Source organism: Thalassophryne amazonica, chromosome 2, assembly GCF_902500255.1.
Source record: "Thalassophryne amazonica chromosome 2, fThaAma1.1, whole genome shotgun sequence".
NCBI lineage: Eukaryota > Metazoa > Chordata > Actinopteri > Batrachoidiformes > Batrachoididae > Thalassophryne > Thalassophryne amazonica.
The window spans coordinates 6,529,439-6,554,696 of record NC_047104.1 but is presented as its reverse complement, the minus strand read 5'-3'; the positions used below and the strand labels follow the sequence as shown (position 1 = coordinate 6,554,696).

The following is a 25,258-nucleotide window of genomic DNA, read 5'->3' as shown; positions in this document are numbered from 1 at the left end:
ATCTTGTGTGCTTTCTTCAAGATTCAAGAGAATTTTATTGTCATATGCACATAGGAACATGTTCCTTGCACAATGAAATGTGTCTACTGCATTTAACCCCTCCTAATTGCCAGTTAGGAGCAGAAGTTGCCTTTAGGCGCCCGGGGACCAGCTCCAGATGTACATCCCTGCCTTGGTTAACAGCAGGGCTGAGCAAACCATGACCGGCCTCATGACAACAGACGACACACACGTAACACATAACACACATAAGCCGGCCCGGCACATGAACACACATAAAAGCACACACAAGGTAAACTTGGGAGAGAAAAGCCTTCATAGCTGCTGCGTTGCACCACACAGCAGCGATGAAGGAAAAAAAACCCATTCAGCACAATAAACAATGATGACACAACAACAACAAGACGAGAGACGATGACTGAGATTTGGATGAGTCCAGTTATCAGACAACACTCCACCCGATCTTGTGCACGGTGCTCACAGGATGCAGGTTTGCTCTGTGTTCTCAGGGTTAAAAAGAAGTCAGCGGGTTTTAGAGCTTTTGCTTACCGAGTTCCTACATTGTGGGAAACGTTTGCCTATTGGCATTAGAAAGTCTACTTCTGTTTAACCTTTTAAGGTAAAGGTGTGAACAATATTTGCTGTTTCTGAGGGTTTTTTAATAGAAGCTGTTTTTATTCTGTTCTGTCATGTTAAGCACTTTGTATTTTTTTTCTGCTTAAAGTGCTCTATAAATGTAATTTATTAGTAGTAGTACTTCTGCATGTCTGGCCAGATGTGTGCCGGCCCGGGCCACGGCCCACAACACTCTACTGGGCCTCTCAACAAGAACTGGGCCTTGGGGGCTGAATGTGCTTGGGCACGGTCCAGACTGCTCAGTGTGTGTAAGGCCGCCATCGTCCTTATGTCTATAAATTTTACTTAGGGGCTTTTCAAGAGAACGCATGAGATTTTGGCAGTTACTAAACTTGGACCTGCTTGCTGCTCTTCATTCTGGAGAGGTCCGTGCACTTTCAGTCGGACCCTGTACAGTTGCCGATTCCTGATTTGTAGCAGGATTGTTTGAAACCAGGCCGCTACACCTCATTGATTTGGTTGCCTGTAAGCTTCAGCTTCCTGTTTTGTTTTTGTTTTTTTGGCGGGGGGGCACATTTCTGAAACATGACATGATTGGGCCTTTGGAGAAGTGGGCAGTCTGGATGCTTATCAATAACTGCCTCTGTCCTCTTTTCTGAAGACTGCCTTCTTCCGCCAGCATGGCTGCTCCACAAATGATACAAACGCCAAGTACAACAGTCGTGCAGCTCAGATGTACAGGGAGAAGATTCGACAGCAAGCCAATGCTGCATTGTCCAAATACGGCACAGATGTGAGTATGGATCATTTTTTGAAAAGTCGAGCAATGAGATTTGTTGCCTCAGTAGTGAGAGACTCTCATTTCCTTTTCAGATGGAAAGCTGCACGACTTTATCTGTCAGCAAACTTCTTTAGCTGTAACCTGACTAAACCTTTGGTAGAAATAACATCAGTAACATTAGTTTAGATAATGAGAGACCATTTATGTTGATATTTTAAATGAATTTTTTGACCTGTAGTTAAAATGGAATTTTTTTTTCAGTGGTCCATCATTGGTGACCTGACTGTTATGCTGGAAGAAGTGAGGGGTTATTCCATATGAAATCAACCTATTTAAAAAAAAAGATCTCCCCAATTCATGTTCTCAGATTTGCTTAATTTTCACATTTTTTTGTAGATTATGGGCCCAAGCAGGGGCGTAGGCAGAAATCATAAAATGGGTGGGCCCAGAAAAAATCAGACGGGCCCAACCTTTGGGGTTGTAGGTAAGGTGTAGGTATTATAATACACCGTTTGAAAAAGTATGCCTTGTTTGGACATCGCAAGCAACGTTATCACTTAGCCTACAGCACTGGCAAAGTGAGCACACAGACGCAACACGTCAGACACAAGTACTCTTCATGGATAATGCAAGCTGCAGTGCAGCGCCACACACACACACACACGCGCACACACATTCAGTGCAAGTCTGGTAGCCTACTTGGCTCGGCCTAAACCCAGAACGTCAATAGGTATTTAAATAAGGCATTGTTTCAAAAATGAATTCCAAGTTTAATGATGAACACATCTCAGCCAACTGCACAGACGCTGTGTGCACAGTTACACAGACGCAAAGTGTCAGACACAAGCACCCCATGGACAGTGCAAGCATCAACGCAACGCTTAGTCATGTAAAGTCCTTTAAAATAAAAATTCAAAATATATCCGCAACATGAAAACAGGTTGGCTCGGCGGCCAAATTAAAAACCATCAGAACGGACACCAACATGATTCGTGGCAGTTGGTGTCGTGGCAGTTACATTTGACGAATCCTTTTAATGCTACAGCAGGAGACGACGGGGTTTTTTGTTGAACTCTCTTATCACGTCATCATAGTCCAACGATAGTCAGTTTTCTTTCAAGGGAAAGCACGGAGAGTGCATTCAGTCTGTGAGTCAACATGGATGTTCTGGTGGACGTTTTCACCCGATTAACAGCAGAAAACAGCCGTTCCACAGTGGATGTTGTTATTGGCATTGTGATGAGGGCCCGCAGAAGACTATTTATTTGAGGAAAAATGTGGTCCCTCGTTTATCGCGGGAGTTGCGTTCAAAAATAACCCGCGATAAACGAAATCCACAAAGTAGTCAGCGCAATTCTTTGCAATTATTATAGATGTTTTAAGGCTGTAAAACCCCTCACTACACACTTTTCTCAAACAGGCATTAACATTTTCTCACTTTTCTCTCCTTTTTTTTTCTGGGCGAGAAGATTATAAACAGACACACGCAGAACACAATGCGCAGCTCTCCCCTCGCTCACTGCCTCCGGAGGTACGGATGCGGGACCCGCAAAGAATCCAAGTCCTCTCTCGGTGGTCACGGAGCTCTGCGGCTGCAGTCAGCATCTGGATCAAAACAGCGAGCGTAGTCTCTGGACCTGTTGCCAGATTTGGCGCAATTCCGCACAGCAGACAGGAGGAGGTGGCCCGCTGCTGCGTTTACTGAGCCCGCAGAAAGCGCATCGGAGGCAGTGAGAGCAATCGCGGTGATGCCGACCGGTACTGCGAATGGCCCGCCTGATAAGGATGCAGAACACAATGCGCCGTTTGGGAAAAAAAACAAACAAAAAAAAAAAGCATGCAAAATTGCACTAAAAAAATCTGCGAAACTGCGAGGCCGCGAAAGGTGAACTGCGTTATAGCGAGGGACCACTGTACTCTGAAAATGAATTAATAAAAATCACAGAAGATGAACCTGATTTTTTTGACAAAATGTATTAATTGTCGCTCAGTGCTAATGCAATATCATATCATAGGAATACAACGAGGCAACAACAGGTGACTGTCGAGTGTCGACTCAGCCTTCTCATTGGATGGGGCGGGCCTGGCTGACAAGTGGGCGGGCCCAGGCCCACCCTTGGCTACGCGTAAGGGCCCAAGATGTATGTGTGTGTGTGTGTGTGTGTGTATATATATATATATATATATATATATATATATATATATATATGTGTGTATATATATATATATATATATATATATATATATATATATATATGTGTATATATATATATATATATATATATATATATATATATATATATATATATATATATATATATATATATATATATATATATATACGAGGTCTGTTATTTTTTGCAAAAACCATATGGATTTGAATCACGTGTAATTGCATCAGCCAAGCTTGAACCTTCGTGCGCATGCGTGAGTTTTTTTCACGCCTGTCGGTTGTGTCATTTGCCTGTGAGCAGGCTTTGTGAGCAGTGGTTCACTCCTCTCGTCTGACTTTTATTGCGGATAAATGTCTGAACGATTTGGAGCTTTGCTGCATCAATTTTTTCCAGAAACTGTGAGAGACCTCCAGGTGGACACTATTCGGAAAATGCTGTTGGCTTTCAGCGACGATTTTATGGGGATTACACAGATTAAGGAGTGCTCCAACCGGTTTAAAGACCCCCCACAGCTGCTGAGAGCGTGGCGCACTCCGAGCGCCGATCGACAGGCTGATACCCCGCTGAAACAACCAGATCATTTCCAACGTGAAGGCTTTGTTGATCCGGGACATCGTCTGACTTCCACAAAAAAGGCAGAAGACATCAGACAAGACAAAGGCAGTGGACATCAGCACTTTTTCGGCACATTCCACTGTTACAGCCGGAGGGATGCGCCACCGTGCCACTCATGGCGCGGACAAAACCACCTCTGTGTTGGTCTCACAGGACGGCTTTCAGATGGATTTCAGACGGCTGTCGGTGGCTTTTCAGTCGTGTGACTATCCGAGAAATTGTGCATGAGCTGGACATGCCCCAACATGTCCTGTGAGGCTTCATCACGGCGCATCATCCATATGATTTTTGCAAAAACCATATGGATTTGAATCACGTGTGATTGCGTCAGCCAAGCTTGAACCCTCGTGCGCATGCGTGAGTTTTTTCACGCCTGTCGGTTGCTTCATTCGCCTGTGAGCAGGCTTTGAGTGAGGTGTGGTCCACCCCTCTCGTCTATTTTTATTGCGAATAAATGTCTAAACGATTTGGATCTTTGCTGCATCAATTTTTTTCCAGAAACTGTAACAGACCTTCAGGTGGCCACCGTTCGAAAAATTAATATGGCTTTCAGGGACGATTTTATGGGGATTAAACAGATTACGGGGTGTTACTGCCCCTTTAAGGACGGCCCACAACTGCTGAGAGCGCAGCCGATGGACAGGCTGACACCCCGCACAAACAACCACCTCGGTGTTGGTCTCACAGGACGGCTTAAAGGTGGATTTCAGACGGATTCCGGTTGCTTTCCAGTCGTGTGAATATCCGATTGTGATTGTGCATGAGCTGGACATGCGAGAACATGTCCTGTGAGGCTTCATCACGGCGTTTCTTTTCGCCGTCTGAAATCCACCTTTAAGCCGTCCTGTGAGACCAACACCGAGGTGGTTTTGTCCTGCGTAATGAACGGCTCCGTGGCGCGTCCCTCGGCTTCTTTTGGCATGAAAAAAAAACTCCTGTAACGGTGGAATGTGCCGGAAAAAGTGCTGACGTCCACATCGTCTGCCTTTTTGTGAAAGTCAGACGAGGTCCCGGATCAACAAAGCTTTCACGTTGGAAGTGATCTGGTTGTTTGTGCGGGGTGTCAGCCTGTCCATCGGTGCTGGGAGCACGCTGCGCTCTCAGCAGTTGTGGGCCGTCCTTAAAGGGGCAGTAACACCCCGTAATCTGTTTAATCCCCATAAAATCGTCCCTGAAAGCCATATTAATTTTTGAACGGTGTCCACCTGGAGGTCTCTTACAGTTTCTGGAAAAAAAATTGATGCAGCAAAGATCCAAATCGTTCAGACATTTATTCGCAATAAAAAATAGACGAGAGGGGTGGACCACACCTCACTCAAAGCCTGCTCACGGGCGAATGAAGCAACCGACAGGCATGAATAAACTCACGCATGCGCACGAGGGTTCAAGCTTGGCTGACGCAATCACACGTGATTCAAATCCATATGGTTTTTGAAAAAAATAATAAGGTCGGATACTTTTCTAACAGACTTCGTATATGTATATATATATATATATATATGGGTGTGTATGTATGTTCTCCACTGAGGTTGCAATAGCCAATCACAGATTAGCCTTTCTGTCCATCATTTACCTGTATTTTGGCATGCTTGGTGCTAGAAAGTTATGTTGGATCCGAAGGGATCCAAAAAGGCTAGGACCAAAAGTTATATTGGATCGGTTCCCACTGACCAACACTGCCAACAGCTCGCCAATCAGAGTGCGGCATACAGTTATTCATGAGATTACATCACTAATGACATAGCGGAGGTCAGGAACTAGCTGACAGACGCTGGTGGAAAAAATGGCAACAAACATGTCAACGACAGCAGAAAATCGTCTGCCAGTGAGATTTGCTGAGTTCACAGAGGAGGAACTGGTGGAAATATTGAACTTCAAGGATGCCTAAAACACTAAGAAGGTAGACAAGCACGCTACTGACGTTTTAGAAACATTCATATGCTGTTTACAACAAAATAAATTGATCTAATTTACTTGACTCTTTGTTTGCTTAATTTGGGAGGGGGGGGTGGAGAACATAACAATTGATGGATGGCAAGTCGTCCAACATAGAGAAATATTGGATTCAGAAAACTTTTCTGACTCCAATATTTCTTATATATATATAAAAGATTTCTTTCCAGGAAGGTCCAAAAAATAAAAATAGATTTTGGTTAGATCTTCACATAGCAGGTTTTTGTATAAATTGAAAAGGAACTTTTATTAGGTTTAAACTAGGCAATAGGTACGTGTGGGGAAAAAAAATCAAGGCATTGTCTGTTATACTTGCAGTGATACAGGCTTTGTCCAAGCACTCATGCTGATCTTCAATTTTAAGGTGTTCCCTTTCTATTTTCCCAGGTTATTCTGGTTAAATTTATTGAAATGCGTCAGTTTGCAGCGTCGCAGCATCATTTTTCTCTGTGCCTCAATTTTCCTCTGAAATGTCTTGAAGCGTTGTCATCTGGCGATGTTTCAGGTGTGAGACTCGTGTCATTGTTTGGGTTAACGGTTATCGGTGGAATATCCCATCTCATGCAAAGTTTTAAAATCCCTAATTTTGTGGGGAAATTTCACATAAGCAACTTCATCTGACTCTGTGTACGTCGTGAAACATAACGAAGCACAAGCAGTGCACAAAGATTGCAGATCAGAAGACAACGTTGGCATTTTTTGTTTGTTTGGTTTTGTGGCAACTTTGGTGGTAACCGCTGTCTGTGTAGCAGAGAAGGAGCAACCGGAGAAGTGAAGGAGCCTCCAGGACGCTGTGATTGAAGGGCTCAGTGGGGAGGGAGTAGGGCGTGCTGGTCCCATGACAAAGAAAGTGGGCTGCGGGCCGCAGCAACGCTCGCTCACCACGACGGGCTGGGGTCATCAGAGGCAAACATCAATGCTTCGGCCCCAGTCACCGTCAACAAAAAGCACTTTATTCAACGACGTATTTATTTTTTAAGGTCTCTTTACTTTGTAATTTCAGATAAGATGTAAAGCTGAAATTGCAGGAAATGGCTTCCATTGGTATTTGAAAAGGCACATTGTTAAACCTTCTGGGGGGACGTCGTGTGCCGGTGGATGCTCATGCTCTAAATTTCTTTGGAGAGCTCTGACATATGACCCTTCAAAGTTGGCAAGAAAGTATCCGCCCACAACCAAAATGTGTCGCCCTTCTAGAACAAAAACTGTGGAGGATGAAGTTCACATTTTGGATTTTTCATATTGGGCCCATAAGCTACAAAATAGGTGGAAAATAAAGCAACTCTGAAGCCAAGATTTGGGAGCTCCTTGTTGATTTCACGTGTTAAGATGCTAACGAACTGCGTTGCTCTGTCACTAATCAATTGATTATATAAACATGGTAATGACCGTACTTTACCTCCTTACAGCTGTGGGTCGAGTCTTCTCACACAACAGGAGCTGTTCCTGAGAAGAAAGACGCAGACTTTTTTACAGAACACGCACAGGTTTGTGTAGATATTCCGTTACACATTGATTGTCTGTTTTGGATGCAGTTTAACATTTTATGTTGCTGAAGCCTGGTTCACACGGCAGGATAATTAGGCCGATATCAGACCCGATCTTCCCCTTCCGACAATTGCTAAAGATAATCTTATCAGATATTCCTGCCATGTGTGGTGTGTTAAGAGCGCCCCGATCTGCTCGGAAGGACGTCAGGAGCGCTCCGATCACAAATCGGGGATATTCAACATGTTGGATTGTATTGGCCCGATATCGCAGCGTGTGTGGTGTCCTCCGACCACAAACGAGCACGCAGCCTGCTGAATGTGACGTGTAGCTAATCAGAAAGCGAGGTGACGGACGTATGGAGCGGAAAATAAAATCAAAACAGCTGTTCTGACTTACCAGAAAGTCCGGTGGTCGCGCTGTCTCCACTTCTTTAAAGAACACCTTTTCTTTTTCTTTTTGTATCTTTTTTTCCCTCTGTCTTAAATAGTTCACAAAGTATCTCCACTTGTTTATTCTGAAGTCATGTTTAATCTCAAGAGATTTTGCGAGATTTCCTGTCTGACCTGAGAATGTTGGTGTGTGAAATCTGTTCGTGTGTGGTGTTGTTATTTTTACCGTGTGGCTGAACACCGCACACTGTACGACCAAACCTGTCAGATCTATGATTTTGTTTTTTGTTTTTTTTATCTTCACGTGTGTGGTCTCTCGGGTTTTGGAAACGTACAGATAATTTTAAAATCCTGCCATGTGAACCAGGTTTAATGTGGTCTATCTGTTGAAATGATGAATTTCTGTGAGAGAGTGTGTGCGTGCTGCTTTTTTGGTGAACGTGGTGTTCTGCTACTGCGCTCTCAGCATATGAACGTCGGGGAATCACTCGATACCTGCTGCAGGACTCAAACCAACTCCACAGTTACTGGGACTATTTCTCTCTAATGTTTGATCTGCGTGTAAGAAACTTCAGTGACTGGTGGAGAACAGCAGAGGCTTTATTTTTATCTTCTGCTCTGTACTTCATAGAAACTTTGCAGTGTGGATTGATTCTGGACTCTACAGCCTTTCAGCCAGTCTGAGTCAGTTGCATCTGTTATACAGTGAGGAAAATAAGTATTTGAACACTCTGCGATTTTGCAAGTTCTCCCACTTAGAAATCATGGAGGGGTCTGAAATTTTCATCTTAGGTGCATGTCCACTGTGAGAGACATAATCTAAAAAAAAAAAATCTGGAAATCACAATGTATGATTTTTTTTTTTAAATAATTTATTTGTATGTTACTGCTGCAAATAAGTATTTGAACACCTGTGAAAATCAATGTTAATATTTGGTACAGTAGCCTTTGTTTGCAAATACAGAGTCAAATGTTTCCTGTAGTTCTTGACCAAGTTTTCACACACTGCAGCAGGGATTTTGGTCCACTCCTCCACACAGATCTTCTCTAGATCTTTCAGGTTTGGAGTTTCAGCTCCCTCCAAAGATTTTCTATTGAGTTCAGGTCTGGAGACTGGCCAGGCCACTCCAGGACCTTGAAATGCTTCTTACGGAGCCCCTCCTTAGTTGCCCTGGCTGTGTGTTTGGGGTCATTGTCATGCTGGAAGACCCAGCCATGACCCATCTTCAATGCTCTTACTGAGGGAAGGAGGTCTGTGTGAGCCAGAATTCTTGCTGGTTGGTAGGTGTTCAAATACTTATTTGCAGCAGTAACATACAAATAAATTATTTAAAAAAAAATACATTGTGATTTACGGATTTTTTTTTTTTTTTTTTTTTAGATTATGAGTATGTCTCTCACATGTCTCGCTCACCCTCCAAAAATTATTTGCATAGATTTGTTTTCAAATGGTGGCCATGTTTATGCCGAAATGGGCCATTTTGCCTTGTGTCTGAATTGAGCCGGTAACCCACTCTCGTTTTTTAACATGCCATCCCCCAGTGTTGCACGTGGCCCACCTAATGATCCACCTGGTTCCTGCATACAGGTAGAGACTAAAACTCTGTGCGGTGAGGACACTTACAGAAGCAGACCAGTGAAGCTGTGGTGGACCTTCTTGTGTCCTGAGACTGGACTGACTGGATTTATCAGAACTGATACAGACAGCTTGGATGTGAGATCATGGATCAGTTCATGTGAGAACAGCTGTGCACCATCGGGCACCAAGATTAGTTCCAACAATGACTTGGTTCACAGTGAAAATCAGATGATAGGCTAGGAAAGGAGGAAGTGTTTAGGATTGGGGAACAGGGTGCAGTTTGATGAAGGTGAGAGATGCTGAATAACTGCTCTCTGAGAAACTTCTCAAGCAGTTTTCATTAAACAACTCTGCTTCTGACTGGAAGGACCACAGAGAGATCACCAACTACCTCACTGCACTGACGGAGTATCACTGCTGATTTGAAGGACAATGAGAAAATCCCGAGTCCAGCGGCTTCAGAGGACCAGCTTCTTCAGGTGTTTTCTGCACCTCTCAACAACCTGCCACCTCAGACCGTGTCCACATTAACACAGTTCCGTCTGAAGCTGTCAGTAACTCAGTAAGCCTAGTTGTGCCTGCACTGGCACATCCTCAAAATAAAATAAAATGAAAGTCTCAGTCCACTTTTCAATAAACCTGCTTCTGTTGCTGATTTGGCAGATAAAGTGATGAAATGAGTTCGTGTTCTTCCGGAAAAATGTAACATCGTAAGACAATGAGCTTGGAATTGAATTTCTCCTTTCAGGCTGTGAATGACTGGAGTGTGACACCGACGTCAGCACTGGAGCAGAATGGAGCCAACGTCACCCCACAGCTGACCGACACAACAGCCAGAGGCCAGGACGAAAACCGTGAGTTTAAGGAGAATAAATTGAGCTTCATTGTGCACTGTCACTGTTTGTGTACTTGAAAAATGTCTTGAATTTAATGGTACATTTGTCCTGCTAATTTCAGAGAAGAGTGTGTGGTCGCTGTCATTTATTCAGTACACTGCGGGGAAACGGTGATGTTTTATGTTGGACTGTCTGTGTCCGTCTTTGTTAGAGCTAGAGGACGGACCAAGCACCGATGGTCTGAGCACGTCACCCAAAGCCTCCATTGGTGAGTCTGTGTGCCCGTTTGACAAACCGTTCTGCTCTACCCTCATCATAAGGGACAGTTTGGTTTATTCAGGCGCCACAGTGCCACTCCTTTGTGTTTGTTTGGTGTGCAATATTTGAACAGTGATGCAGTTTTTGTAGTTTTGTCTCTGTTCATCACCACAGTGGATTTGTTAGTCGTGTAGTATTTCATCTTAAAGTCAAAGGGGGGATAACAAAATTATGACAACAACATTTTGGAATTTTAGCCATTTGTACACATGGTTGGGCATTTTTAGAAGCCTTTAGTGACCCGAGAAGAAAAACTAAATGTATACAGATTATTGTTAAGACTTAAGGCATCACTTTGGACAGGCAGCTTCATGGTCGGGTGTGATCTTTTCCCTCGTTGGTCAATGGTAAATTAAACAGACAAAGTGTTGAGTTAGACCCTCCAGAAAAATGAGATGACATGATTTTAGGGCTGAAATGATTAGTCAAGTAACTTGAATAATTTGATTCCAAAAATGTTTGAGGCAGATTCTGTGCCGCGAAGCTTTGTTTAACGTTTTGGTACATATGTCAGGCCTGTGTGTGGTGCTGTAACATCCCCAGAAAAACAAACAGAAGAAGACAAGTGCATGCATAAGCCATGTAAGTGGTGGATCTGCGGTGGCCATGCCATGTTGATTTGGCAGAAGTTTGCCACCAGATGCAACTCCAGATTACATGGAGAGTGGACAGGGATAGGCTTTGAAACTGGAACCTTCCACAATGAAAACAAGCACATTTATCCACTTGGCCACCTCTCCTACCTACACGTGTGTACTGGTTGAATTCAAGGCATTCCATCGGTGTGGAGTGTCTACCGAGTGTTGACTCAAAGTATTCCATTAGAGCACTTGTCATTGGAGTGCTTGGTATGAGGTTCATAGTGGTGTTGCTCCAAGTAAAGGAGGCAATTATTAGGCTTATCACCCCCCCCCCCCCCCCAAAAAAAAAAATTTTTTTTTAAACCTGTTAGACAAATAACAGGAACTTTAAGAGTAGCCAGAATCGACAATTTGAAAAAGGAATGCACTGGTGGGCCAAACAACAACAAAAGACCTGGAATTATGGAAAACGATTAATGTGAATGATGGCAGAATTATACTCAACAAAAATATAAACGCAACACTTTTGGTTTTGCTCCCATTTTATATGAGATGAACTCAAAGATCTAAAACTTTTTCCACATACATAATATCACCATTTCCCTCAAATATTGTTCACAAACCAGTCTAAATCTGTGATAGTGAGCACTTCTCCTTTGCTGAGATAATCCATCCCACCTCACAGGTGTGCCATATCAAGATGCTGATTAGACACCATGATTAGTGCACAGGTGTGCCTTAGACTGCCCACAATAAAAGGCCACTCTGAAAGGTGCAGTTTTGTTTTATTGGGGGGGGATACCAGTCAGTATCTGGTGTGACCACCATTTGCCTCATGCAGTGCAACACATCTCCTTCGCATCATCCGTGAAGAGAACACCTCCCCAACGTGCCAAACACCAGCGAATGTGAGCATTTGCCCACTCAAGCCAGTTACGACGATGAACTGGAGTCAGGTCGAGACCCCGATGAGGACGACGAGCATGCAGATGAGCTTCCCTGAGACGGTTTCTGACAGTTTGTGCAGAAATTCTTTGGTTATGCAAACCGATTGTTTCAGCAGCTGTCCGAGTGGCTGGTCTCAGACGATCTTGGAGGTGAACATGCTGGATGTGGAGGTCCTGGGCTGGTGTGGTTACACGTGGTCTGCGGTTGTGAGGCTGGTTGGATGTACTGCCAAATTCTCTGAAACGACTTTGGAGACGGCTTATGGTAGAGACATGAACATTCAATACACGAGCAACAGCTCTGGTTGACATTCCTGCTGTCAGCATGCCAATTGCACGCTCCCTCAAATCTTGCGACATCTGTGGCATTGTGCTGTGTGATAAAACTGCACCTTTCAGAGTGGCCTTTTATTGTGGGCAGTCTAAGGCACACCTGTGCACTAATCATGGTGTCTAATCAGCATCTTGATATGGCACACCTGTGAGGTGGGATGGATTATCTCAGCAAAGGAGAAGTGCTCACTATCACAGATTTAGACTGGTTTGTGAACAATATTTGAGAGAAATGGTGATATTGTGTATGTGGAAAAAGTTTTAGATCTTTGAGTTCATCTCATACAAAATGGGAGCAAAACCAAAAGTGTTGCGTTTATATTTTTGTTGAGTGTATTTCCTTGGTGGTGGTGGTGGTGATTCTGGGGGGGGGGGGGGTTAACCCTTCAGAGCACCTAGCCAAATCAAGAACACTCTGGAGAAGGTTGGTGTATCGTTGTCAGTGTCTGCAATCAAGAAACACCTTCATGAATGCAAATACAAAAGGTTTAGGACAAGGTGCCAACTCCTGGAAACACTGAAGTTCAGGACGGCCAGATTACATTTTGTCAGAAAACAAAAACTTGTAGGGCAGCACAGTGGCTTAGTGGTTAACACTGTTGGCTCACAGCAAGAAAGTCGTTGGTTGGAGTCCCACCTGTGGCCTTTCTGTGGAGTTTGCTTGTTCTCCCTGTGTTTGTTTGGATTTCCCCTGGGTGCTCCGGCTTCCTCACAACATCCAAAAACATGCAAGTTAGGTGAATTAGAAACTTTATGTTGACTGTAGTTGTGGTTGTGAATGTGTTTGTTTGTCTATATGTGGCCCTCTGACAGGGTGTACCAGGGTGTACCCCGCCTCACACCTCGTGACTGCTTGGATAGGCTCCAGCACCCCCATAACCCTTAACTGGAGTAAGTGGGTATAGAAAATTGATGGATAGCTGGGGCACTAACGTGTACCAGGAGGATGTGGAGAATCATGATCTGAAGTACAAAATATCGTTTGTCAAACATGATGGAGGCGGTGTTATAGGGCATGTGTGACTACCAGTGGAACTGGCTCACTGGTGTTTTATTTATTCAATTTATTACATTTATGTAGCACCAAATCACAAGAAAGCTGCCTCCAGGCACTTCACACAAGTAAGGTCTAACCTTACCAATCTCAAGAGCAAGAACACAGGCGTCGGTGGTAAGAAAAAACTCCCTCTGATAATACTGAGGAAGAAACCTCAAGCAGACCAGACTCAGAGGGGTGACCCACTGATTAGGCCATTCTAACATTTACAAGGTTTTTAACAAAGTTTTATAAAGTTTGGGGAAAAAAACAAAACAACTGCAACAATTTCAGGCATGGGATCCTGCTGTCAGTCCAGTATCCCACTATCCACAGACGCCACTCTCATGTATTCAGTCGGCCGGAAAAACCACACCTAAGGTATAATTCTTCAGCGGTAAATCTACAGGAAAGCAGAGAAAATGCTAAGGTGATTGCTGGCTGCTAGCCCTAAGCTTCACTAACAGACCCAGAATTTAGATAAAGGTGAGGCCAAGACCTGTTCTGTTACTAATAAAATGAATTTAAAAGGGTAGGAAGCATAGTAACATACTATGCCAGTATGCTAACCATACGAAAGGGAAAATAGGTGTGTCTTAAGTCTGGACTTGAAAGTCTCTACAGAATCTGGCTGTTTTATTGATGCAGGGAGATCATATCACAGAACAGGGGCACGATAAGAGAAAGCTCTGTGACCCGCAGACTTCTTATTCACTCTAGGGGCACAAAGTAGTCCTGTATCCTGAGAACACAGAGCCTGGGCTGGTATGTAGGGTGCTAGTCTGTGAATAATTTTATAGGTTAATAGCAGAATCTTAAAAGCTGATCTCACAGGAACAGGAAGCCAGTAAAGAGATGCCAAAATGGGTGTGAGGTGGTAGAATGTTCTGCTTCCTGTCAAGAGTCTGACAGCAGCATTTTGAACCAACTGTAGACCCCTAATGCTAGAGTGTGGTAAACCAGAAAATAAAACATTTTAGTGGTCCAGTCTAGAAGGCATGGTGATGTGGCTGCTGGTGGAAACAGCATCATGAATTCTGAACTGGTAGGATGTAGTTTCACAGTGCAGATAGATAAAGACACGAAATATCCTGTCGAAGCAAGAAGTCAAAGAGCTCCTCAAGGCAAAAAAGTGGAATGTTCATCTGAGACACACCGCCAGTGTTTGGTGCACATCATGCCTGACTTCTGACGTCGGGCTGCATTTGTGTTTCTCGTTCCTTACTCTGTCTTCTGTGACCATTTAGTTTGACACAATTTTTATAGGGTGTAAACAGTTTGGGCTTTTTTTTGTGTGAGTGTGAGTGAGTGAGTGATGTCACTTTTTTCTTTCCCTTTTATTAGTTCTGTATTTAGTATGTTTCTTTTATTTGTGTCTTGCACTTGACGTTGTTGACAGTTGTTGGTAATTACAGGTTTGTCCTTTCGTCTAGAGGACTCAATGCGTTTGAGTTCACACGAAGGATCGCTCCCGAAAGGTGACAAGCATGTTTAAGAATGTGCTAACTGGTTTCTGTTGAAAGTTACATGGCTGCAGTACTTCAGCACAGCTACAAAATCAGTGTTTTATTTAAGAAAATAAATTTCTCAATGTTTTTGTCGTAAGGGGAAAAGCTGCACAAAGAGTTGTACTTGAATAATTGAATTGAAATAAAATGAAGTCAAAAGATACAACATTCTGACTGTTTTAAATGTGGAAACATCTGCAAAACAAAGAAAAATACTGAGTACAAGCTCCTTTGGTAGGTAGGTAGTTGTGCAGTGGCACACTTTGTTCTGTGCTGTCTGTCGACACTCTCTTGTGCACTGTGGTTTTGCACCGTCCAGTTCTGCTCTGTGCACGGTGTTGTTTCGTAGTTGCTGCATGACAGCAATGAATTAATTAAATACTGTTGATGGTGATGTTCTGTTTTTGAATTGAGTTTCTTCCTCTTTGGCCACTTGTTGTGTGTCTGTGGTGACTTACATTGTGTAAAATGCCCACGGGGCATTCTGTTTGTGACGTCTGCTTCATGACTGTAATCATGACTGACTTTCCTTTAGTCCTTTTCTTAATGATAGGATGGTTTAGTACGCCGTCGTTTTAGGGCCACATTGAGTTTTTCTGTTTTTGTTTTTTGTTTTGTTTTTTAGACTTTGAGAATAAACTCAAAGTATTACGAGAATAAAATCGTAGTTTTATGAGGAAAAAAACTCCTAATATGACAACAATAAAGTCATAATATTATGACAATAAAATTGCAATTTTATGAGAAAAAACTTGTAATATTACAAGAATAAAGTCATATTACTAGAATAAACTTGTAATTTTACCAGAATAAAGACGTAGTTTTATGAGAGAAAAACTCATCTCTTGTAATATTACGTTTTGGGTTTTTTTCCTTATAAAATGATGCCTTTTTTCTTGTAATATTATTGTTATATGGCTGGGGGGGCCTGGCTGCCTTTTTGTTTCTGTCCTTTGCTTCTCCTTCCAGGTGGTTTGCATTTGGAACTGAGTGGCTGTGTTGCTGAGTTTATCAGGACCTCACCCTGATCACCTGAGGCTGATCACCTGCGGCTCATCAGGACTCACAGCTGTGGTGCATCTGCATGGATTGGAACATGGTGGCATTTAAGACTGGAGTGCACAGTGTGTATTTGCCAGAGACTCGACCTTGTGACCAGACGGGTGAGATCGTCGTCTCGGGAGCCATCTCATCATCAATGGATGCAGAGAACGTCCAGGTTTGATGCACGGTCTGTGAAAGAGGAGGGGGTGAGGTCTCACGCTCGTCAGCACACTTCCTGAGGTACGTTAGATTTTGTGACTAACATTTATACAGTCAGTAAATGTGGTGTCCCTCACACCTTTATTATATTGAGCTGTATGTTAGTCATGTATCGACTTCCACTGCAGTGGAGTTTTGTGAACTGGATGTTCCATGCCTGCAGGTTGGGAAGTTGATTAGTAATCAAGCCAGGAAGTGTTTGCTGTTTGTACACCTTTAAGTGTTCTCTCTGTGTGTAGAGTGTGGACTCACATAATGGTTCCTTCTTTCACAGACTCGGTTTGTTGCGGCCACCTGGGGGGTGTCGGCGGGGTCCTTGAGTCCAAACAGCTTCTGGCTCCGGACCGTTAGTGCTGCTGGGAGCGCACCACGCCAGACCGCACTTTCTTTTGTATTTTTATGTATCACTGTTATGTATTAAATTCAGTTAGCCTTTGTACCGTGCTCTGCTTATTTCATACTGGGTCCTTCAAACGCTGGTCGGTTCTCCGAGCTGCGTCCGACACATAACAATTATGACTTTATTCTCGAAGTCTTTAAAAAAAACTCAATGTGGCCATAAAACACTGTCATAGTTTAGAGAGCAAGTATGAAAAATTATTACAGTATTTGTCAGAATATTTCTGTTTGGTGAAAATGTCCCAAAAACTGTTTTAATGGGAGTTCCTCCACGTCTGAAAATGTGCATTTCCCTGCACTCAGAGTATTTTGCAAACTAAACAGTAACATTAGTATAAATGTGTAAACGTTCCATGCAGAGAGGAGTACTGATGGTGTTAAGAAGCTGCATCGTGTCCTGTGCTTGGAATAGCATGCTGGATTTAACAGTGACAAAGCTATATTTTTCTCATTGAATGGAGTTTATGCTGTGGGAGCTTCTCTCTCTCTCTCTCTCTCTCTCTCTATTCTCAGGGCTGGGCAGTGAGTTCCAAGACAGTGCATGCTGTCCTTGCAGCCAATCATCTCAGCAGGTGGGTTTGCTGATGATAAACACCTGATCATCAGTGAAATCACCTGCTCAGGTGTCGAGGCCCTTCATGGCACGATTGCCACCGCGGTTTCAGACAATAATATAAGATACTTTCTCAAAAACTACTTTGAAAATGAAACAGACGTTGGACACTTTGCTTTAAAGAATTGAACTCTGTGTGTGTTTGTGCTCGGTGAGAATCTTTGTCTCATTTTAACTCTCACAGACATGAAGTCCTCTATCATTGGGAAGAAGAAGCCCACAACTGGCAAAAAAGGGGTGAGTACTGTTTTAATCAAACTACTCGTCATATAGTATCTGTATGTGGTGAATAGATGAACTTGTAGAGACGTCGTCTCTGAGACCTCGGCCTCTGAAATCGAGAGGCACCTGGGAAGAGCTCATGGATTCACAAGGACACTAGACAGAGGTGTTTGGTGATGTCCATATCTTTGCAGGCAGCACAGTGGGTTAGTGGTTAGCACTGTTGCCTCACAGCAAGAAGGTCATGGGTTCGATTCGCACCTGCGGCTTTTCTGTTTGTTTGTCTCTATGTGGCCCTGCGACAGACTGGCGTCCTGTCCAGGGTGAACCCCGCCTCACGCCCTATGACTGCTAGGATAGGCTCCACCCCCGTGACCCTTAACTGGATTAAGCGGTTGAAGATGAGTGAGGTCCAAGTCTTGCTGTATAGTTGTGAGACTTGGATGCTAACCAGTGACCTAAGATGAGGACTGGATGTCTTTGGTACTAGGTCTCTTCTGAGGATCTTTGGGTACCACTGGAAGGACTTTGTGAGTTTGTGCCAAGTAACTGGAGGCGGCCATGGGGACATCCACATTTCACCATTATTTTAGAGATGCAGGAATGTGCCGGTTGTCTGCCTGGGTGGTTGCCATCCAGGACCCGGGATGGTTCTGTGGTGGTGTGAATGCTGCAAAGTTCAGTGCCAGTGCATGCTACCAGACTGGGCTTGACTAATCATAGGTACGATTCACCTGCAGAGATTGGAACCTTTCTTAGGAACTGCTACCTGATTGTGAAGGAACTGGAGGAACTGCTGGGTTTTATTACTCATTCATGTTGCCATGTAAAAGTTGTTTTTGGTGGATGTTTAAGAATGATTTCCCAGTTATTTCTGCAACATACTTTACACGTGCGCTTTCATTCCCAAAATAACAATCCAAAGGATTCCTCACTCAGGTGATTTCAGCCAGAACAACTCCAGCGTGTAGTAGGACAATTATAAAATAAAACATAGTGAGACAATAAAAATAAGTACATTTCTTCCCATCAGTCTGTTGTTGATGTCTCCTGAGTGTCTGTGTGCAGGATGTGTAACAGAAAAATAAATGAAATGAGAGCAAGTCAGTTATTACTTCAACTGATTTACACTGAAATCAGTGTAAAGGATGATTAAGAGCAGGAATGTGGCTGTGTGGGGAACAAGAACTACGGTAGTCCTGCAGTTGGGCCTAGTCCTGAGATCTGCAGACGTTGCTGCAGAAAAGTTGAAATAAAAAAATGTTGGTTGGTGCATGATGTGGTGAGGCTAATGGGACTAGACAGACGCCGAGCGCTGAGGATAAACGAAGGTGAAAGAGAACTGTGTGTGTCATTTTGTCTCGATGCAGCTGGGTGCCAAGAAGGGTCTCGGCGCGCAGAAGGTGAGCAGTAAGAGCTTCTCTGAAGTGGAGAAACAGGCGCAGGTGGCTGAGAAGCTGAGAGAGGAGCAGGTCGCTGAGGCAAAGAAGCAAGCTGAGGAGTCCATGTGAGTACTCCTGGGTTTGGGGACCAGGGGCGAGGTTGTGGGGGCGTCGAGGCTCGGCAGTGTCGGGATCAAATGTTTGACGCCTGTGCTCTGATGTTGCAGCGTGGCCTCAATGCGTTTGGCGTACAAGGAGCTGGAAATCGACAGGAAGATTGAGGCAAAGAAGCTTCAGAACCTGGAAGGCAAGAAGCGAGAGCAGGCCGAGAGGCTGGGCATGGGCTTTGGCAACAGAAGGTACCGCTTCAAAATCTCCTTCATATTACCTGAACACTAATTAACGACTGAGCTTTGCAATCCTGCTTTTTATCTTAAATTTAGAGAGGTTAAAGTGACTCGGTGCTACTTATTTGAATGATGTATTTCCATTTTATGTTGTTTTTTTTAAACCCTGCTGGCTGAAAGCCTAAAGGGGGATTATGTTGTGGTGATGTCCATCCATCCCAGAAACGGTGTAAGCTTTCTGAAAACAACTTTCACACTTTAAGGCAGGATTTTGTGGAAGTTGGTGCAAGTCCGTGTTATAGGTTGTCAGTGGTGGGCACAGCGAACCAAAAAGTTAGCTTCGATAACCATTAATCTGACAACTGAAAAGTCTTTTATGACACTTAAACCGATAAACTGCTAAAAAATTTATCTTTATTACAGATAACGTTTATTCAGACGCGGCCACATCAGATTACACTGTCGACTTCTGATAAACCAGTTTCACTTTAAGCCCTGCAGGGGCTTCTGGGTAAATAAAAGGATCACAAACAGAAAAAGAATGCATGAAAAATGAATGAAAAAAAATAAAACCCCAAACACTGTCATCTTTCAAAAGGAGTAAAAACAGTATTAGAAGTCAGTTTATCTCGGTATTAGATACGTCATTTAGGAACTAAAAGCTGCTGCTTTTTTCACACGTTTTGAACCCTGCAGATTAAACAACCAAAATATGTCCATTAATGCACTGATTGGCAGTAAAAAAAAAAAAAAAACACGTAGTAAATATAAATTCTTGCCTGTTAGTTTTAGTGGGATTCATTAAATTCTGAAGAAAATATTCCACATAAAGCATCCTGATTATTATGTGTAAACGGTGAAGAGAAGTCCTTGCAGCTGCACCATGAGATCTCCTCTCTCCCACAGTCTTGGCGATTAAATTATCCCATGCCACAACAAAAATGAAATACTGTTAAAATTAGTCCGTTTTGTTTGTGTTGAGCAGATGGTAACAGTGTAATGTCCAAAGTGAACCTGAACTACACTACCCACAATGCTTGCTGCATCGACCGGCCAATCACATCTTGCGCTTAATGATGACGCCATCAACGTGCGACAGCCAGTCTGCCATAAACCACTGATCTGCACACGACAGGGATTAAAATGTTTGATTTTAGGGTTTACAAATGTTTTTGACTGTTAAACTTTGCTCACTTTACCAGCAAAAAATATATATATTAGCGAGGGAGGTGATGGTCTAGTGGTTAAGGTGTTGGGCTTGAGACCAGAAGATCCTCAGTTCAAATCCCTGCCTGACTGGAAAATCACTAAGGGCCCTTGGGCAACGTCCTTAATCCCCTATTGCTCCCAGTGTGTAGTGAGCACCATGTATGGCAGCACCCTGACATTGGGGTGAATGTGAGGCATAATTGTAAAGCGCTTTGAGCATCTGATGCAGATGGAAAAGCACGATATAAGTGCAGTGCATTTACCATTTTAGCGGACTGAAAGTTATCGGAACTAAATTTATCGGAAGATAATTGGTCTGATGATGGTTTTAAAACTTATCTGAAAAGCTAATCCGCAAACAAAAACATTAGCGCCGATAATTATCGGTTATTGGATGAGCTGAACATTGCCCCCCACTGTAGGTTGGTAATACACATATCATATCGTTTCAGTTAGGCCAATTTTACTATAGTTACTCAGATTCAGACAGTTTTATTGATCCCTAAAAGGGGCAGTTCGGCTCTTGATTAATAAATCTAGACTCCGTCAGTTTCATGAGTTGGTGCCTTCATTCTGAGATTTTGATGTCTTCTGATACCGTCTCTGTTTCTGCATGTCTAAAATTAGAACCACCTGCTTGTGGCAGAATGCTGGAAAGACAAAAAAAAAAGCTCTCTGTGTGTGCGTGCATGTGTATAATTTTGATCACAGAGAAAATGTGGACAGCTGACATTTGCCGTTTGGTATGTTTATGTATTTTGGTTCAAGGATGAACTCTGCCAAAATGGAATGTTTATAGGGCAAATATTTTTTGGAGAAGCTACGGATATTAGCTACAGATATTAGTTAATGTTGCTAACTAAATTCTGGACTTGCACATCATTCCAGCAGGGGGCAGGAAATCATCTTTATATTAAAAGTGTGAGTGTGTGCGTGATTTTATTTAGTAAGTTCAATGTACAGTAGTGTTCAGAATAATAGTAGTGCTATGTGACTAAAAAGATTAATCCAGGTTTTGAGTATATTTCTTATTGTTACATGGGAAACAAGGTACCAGTAGATTCAGTAGATTCTCAAAATCCAACAAGACCAAGCATTCATGATATGCACACTCTTAAGGCTATGAAATTGGGCTATTAGTAAAATAAAAAGTAGAAAAGGGGGTGTTCACAATAATAGTAGTGTGGCATTCAGTCAGTGAGTTCGTCAGTTTGGTGGAACAAACAGGTGTGAATCAGGTGTCCCCTATTTAAGGATGAAGCCAGCACCTGTTGAACATGCTTTTCTCTTTGAAAGCCTGAGGAAAATGGGACGTTCAAGACATTGTTCAGAAGAACAGCGTAGTTTGATTAAAAAGTTGGTTGGAGAGGGGAAAACGTATACGCAGGTGCAAAAAATTATAGGCTGTTCATCTCCAATGCTTTAAAATGGACAAAAAAAAAAACAAGACGCGTGGAAAAAACGGAAAACAACCATCAAAATGGATAGAAGAATAACCAGAATGGCAAAGGCTCACCCATTGATCAGCTCCAGGATGATCAAAGTCTGGAGTTACCTGTAAGTGCTGTGACAGTTGGAAGACGCCTGTGTGAAGCTAATTTATTTGCAAGAATCCCCCGCAAAGTCCCTCTGTTAAATAAAAGACGTGCAGAAGAGGTTACAATTTGCCAAAGAACACATCAACTGGCCTAAAGAGAAATGGAGGAATATTTTGTGGACTGATGAGAGTAAAATTGTTCTTTTTGGGTCCAAGGGCCACAGACAGTTTGTGAGACGACCCCCAAACTCTGAATTCAAACCACAGTTCACAGTGAAGACAGTGAAGCATGGTGGTGCAAGCATCATGATATGGGCATGTTTCTCCTACTATGGTGTTGGGCCGATATATCACATACCAGGTATCATGGATCAGTTTGAATATGTCAAAATACTTGAAGAGGTCATGTTACCTTATGCTGAAGAGGACATGCCCTTGAAATGGGTGTTTCAACAAGACAATGACCCCAAGCACACTAGTAAACCAGCAAAATCTTGGTACCAAACCAACAAAATTAATGCCTCGCAGATGTGAAGAAATCATGAAAAACTGTGGTTATACAACTAAATACTAGTTTAGTGATTTACAGGATTGCTAAAAAAGCAGTTTGAACATAATAGTTTTGAGTTTGTAGCGTCAACAGCAGATGCTACTTTTATTGTGAACACCCCCTTTTCTACATTTTTTTTTACTAATAGCCCAATTTCATAGCCTTAAGAGTGCACATATCATGAATGCTTGGTCTTGTTGGATTTGTGAGAATCTACTGAATCTACTGGTACCTTGTTTCCCATGTAACAATAAGAAATATACTCAAAACCTGGGTTAATCTTTTTAGTCACATAGCACTACTATTATTCTGAACACTACTGTAAGTACATAATACGTATAATTTAAATTCATTAAAAATACATGGATGACGCAAGAAAATGAAAACACATATTTCCGTTGTGGTCCATTTAAAAATCAAATGACAATGTAGAAGTAATAATTAAATAAAATGATAATAATGATGATGATGATAGTAGTGTGTATATGATAAACCCTAAAAAAATTTATATATTCATTAAGACCATAAATTAACATTAAAAAATTACGTACTTAACAGGAAATAAAAGGGCTGATTTCTTCCTCTAAACATTGTTGAGGTCTAAGGTTCTAAAAACGTTCTGGACTCGCACACCATTCCAACTCATTATAGAAACTTTGCTTAATTTATTACCACCCTTGAAAAATGTCAGCTACCTATTTTATAAGCACGACCCAATCTAGAACCCATGGAATCCTCACGGGCAACATGCTAGTTCGTTTTAAATATCTAAAGATATTTTCTCGTTTAGGACCCTGTCACACCACTAGCCATCGTATGCCGAAAGCCCCATTTCCACTGAGTGGTGCGGGTCAGAACGGTTAAGTCTGCCTTGGCTTGTGTTTCCCCTTTTGCTTGGCAGGCGGAACATTTAAATATTGACAAGCATGTCATTGAGCAGCTTACGCTTTCACAAGGCATTTCTGCTTCACGTGGAGGCCAAACATTAATTGAACATTTTTTTAATTTTATTTTTCTCTTGGTGGATGATGGGATTTATTTTCATCGCATGCAGAATGCTGAAGAGTCTACTGATGTCTGTGGTAAACTCTGACATGAATGAATGAGGCACTGTGACTCTTTCAACTTTTAAAATAAGTTAATTTTTTTGTGTTGGTACAAAGCGCTGGCTTCCCTGATTCAGGCTGAGAAACGCGCAAAACACAGAGGGACTTTTTTAAAAATGCTACATTTCTTCAGCCATGACAAGGAACTAAAGTATTTTCAGACATCATTTTCCAAAATCAGAAGGGGGCAGAATACTTTATGTGGATAGGTTTTCGTCAGGCTGTGATGATGATTCCGACTGAAATGAAAAGGTCAGATTGACTTTATATTTACGCTGTGAGTGAATGGTTTTCATCTTTGAAACAGTCTGAACTCTTCACATGAGGACTGCAGCTTTCAGCCAATCAACAGACGCATTTCAGCTTATGAATATCTTACAAGAAATGTGTGTCAGCAATCACATAACTTACCTACAACTTATATCCCACATATGCGCGATGAATGAATCACATGCTGGCATACGTCAAAAGTATTGTTAATGCTCAAAAGTTTTTGAGGCACTCGCCATATTATGGTGTATATCAGTGTGCTTTAATGAGCATTTTTTTTTATACAAAACTTACCCAATAACTTATTAAATGCATGGCATCGTTTTTAATATGGTTGGCATTTACTGGCGAAATCATCAGGGTGTGACAGGGGTGTTGACATCTGTGTTTTTTTCATGCCTGTGCACATGACTGAGTGAATTTATTAGTTTTGTGCCTGAGGCAAGTGTCACTCAGGGCATTGCAAAGGCAGTGGTGACATACTAAACTAGTCTTCTCCCCCCGTGAAACCAGATGAACTTCAGTCATTCACTGAAGTTGTGCATGCAGGGAGAGTGACATTAGGACATTGCAGCAGGCCACGGAGCAGGTGATTTGAGATCCTGCAAGGCTTATGACGAATGTGGGGAAATTAGTGCATCCACTATGGTGATAGTGCAGTTTATGTGGCAGGGAAGGAAAGTGGTCCAGTTGAGACTGTGGCCTGTCTCCACAGATGTATCCATAAAAATCATAGAGGGATATGCTTTGCAAACTTAATACCCATTAGTACATTGGATGATGTAGAAACTGAGGATGGCCTGTTGGCTGTTCCAGCAGTATCAAATATTTTGTGTCTGCTACCTACAACCCGCGTGGAATGTGTCAAACCTAAACGTACTTACAGGCATCTTATATATGCTACTCTGGACCACCCCTAAATCCAAACAGTCCAATGGTCAACCCCACTGAGGTCCTTAGTCTAGGTCTGTCCTCAAAATCATTATTGATTAATGATCTAATTATTGATCATCACTTAGATATGATTGGGTTATGTGAAACCTGGCTTAAACCTACAGCTGTCCTTCCCTTAAATGAGGCCTGCCCACCAGCATATACTTGTACCTTTAGTCACGTCCGTCGTGAGGCGAAGCAAGGCGGGGGTTGTGCTCTTATTTACAAATCTAGGTTTAGCTTATTAGCTGTTGGGGATCATAAATATAATTAATTTGAACATCTGATTCTCCGCTCTGCCCACAGTGCT

General features: G+C 42.6%; 1 protein-coding gene across 1 annotated transcript in view; it reads left to right on the top strand.

Moving 5' to 3' along the window:
• Positions 1–25,258, top strand: part of arfgap2 (ADP-ribosylation factor GTPase activating protein 2) — a 49,714-nt gene that overhangs the window by 9,775 nt on the left and 14,681 nt on the right. Inside the window, exons 4-10 of the mRNA XM_034183368.1 lie at positions 1,238–1,369; positions 7,509–7,586; positions 10,307–10,412; positions 10,606–10,662; positions 17,577–17,629; positions 18,985–19,121; positions 19,224–19,355. Coding sequence (XP_034039259.1) covers positions 1,238–1,369; positions 7,509–7,586; positions 10,307–10,412; positions 10,606–10,662; positions 17,577–17,629; positions 18,985–19,121; positions 19,224–19,355 — 695 coding nt within the window. The remainder of the gene's footprint in view (positions 1–1,237; positions 1,370–7,508; positions 7,587–10,306; positions 10,413–10,605; positions 10,663–17,576; positions 17,630–18,984; positions 19,122–19,223; positions 19,356–25,258) is intronic.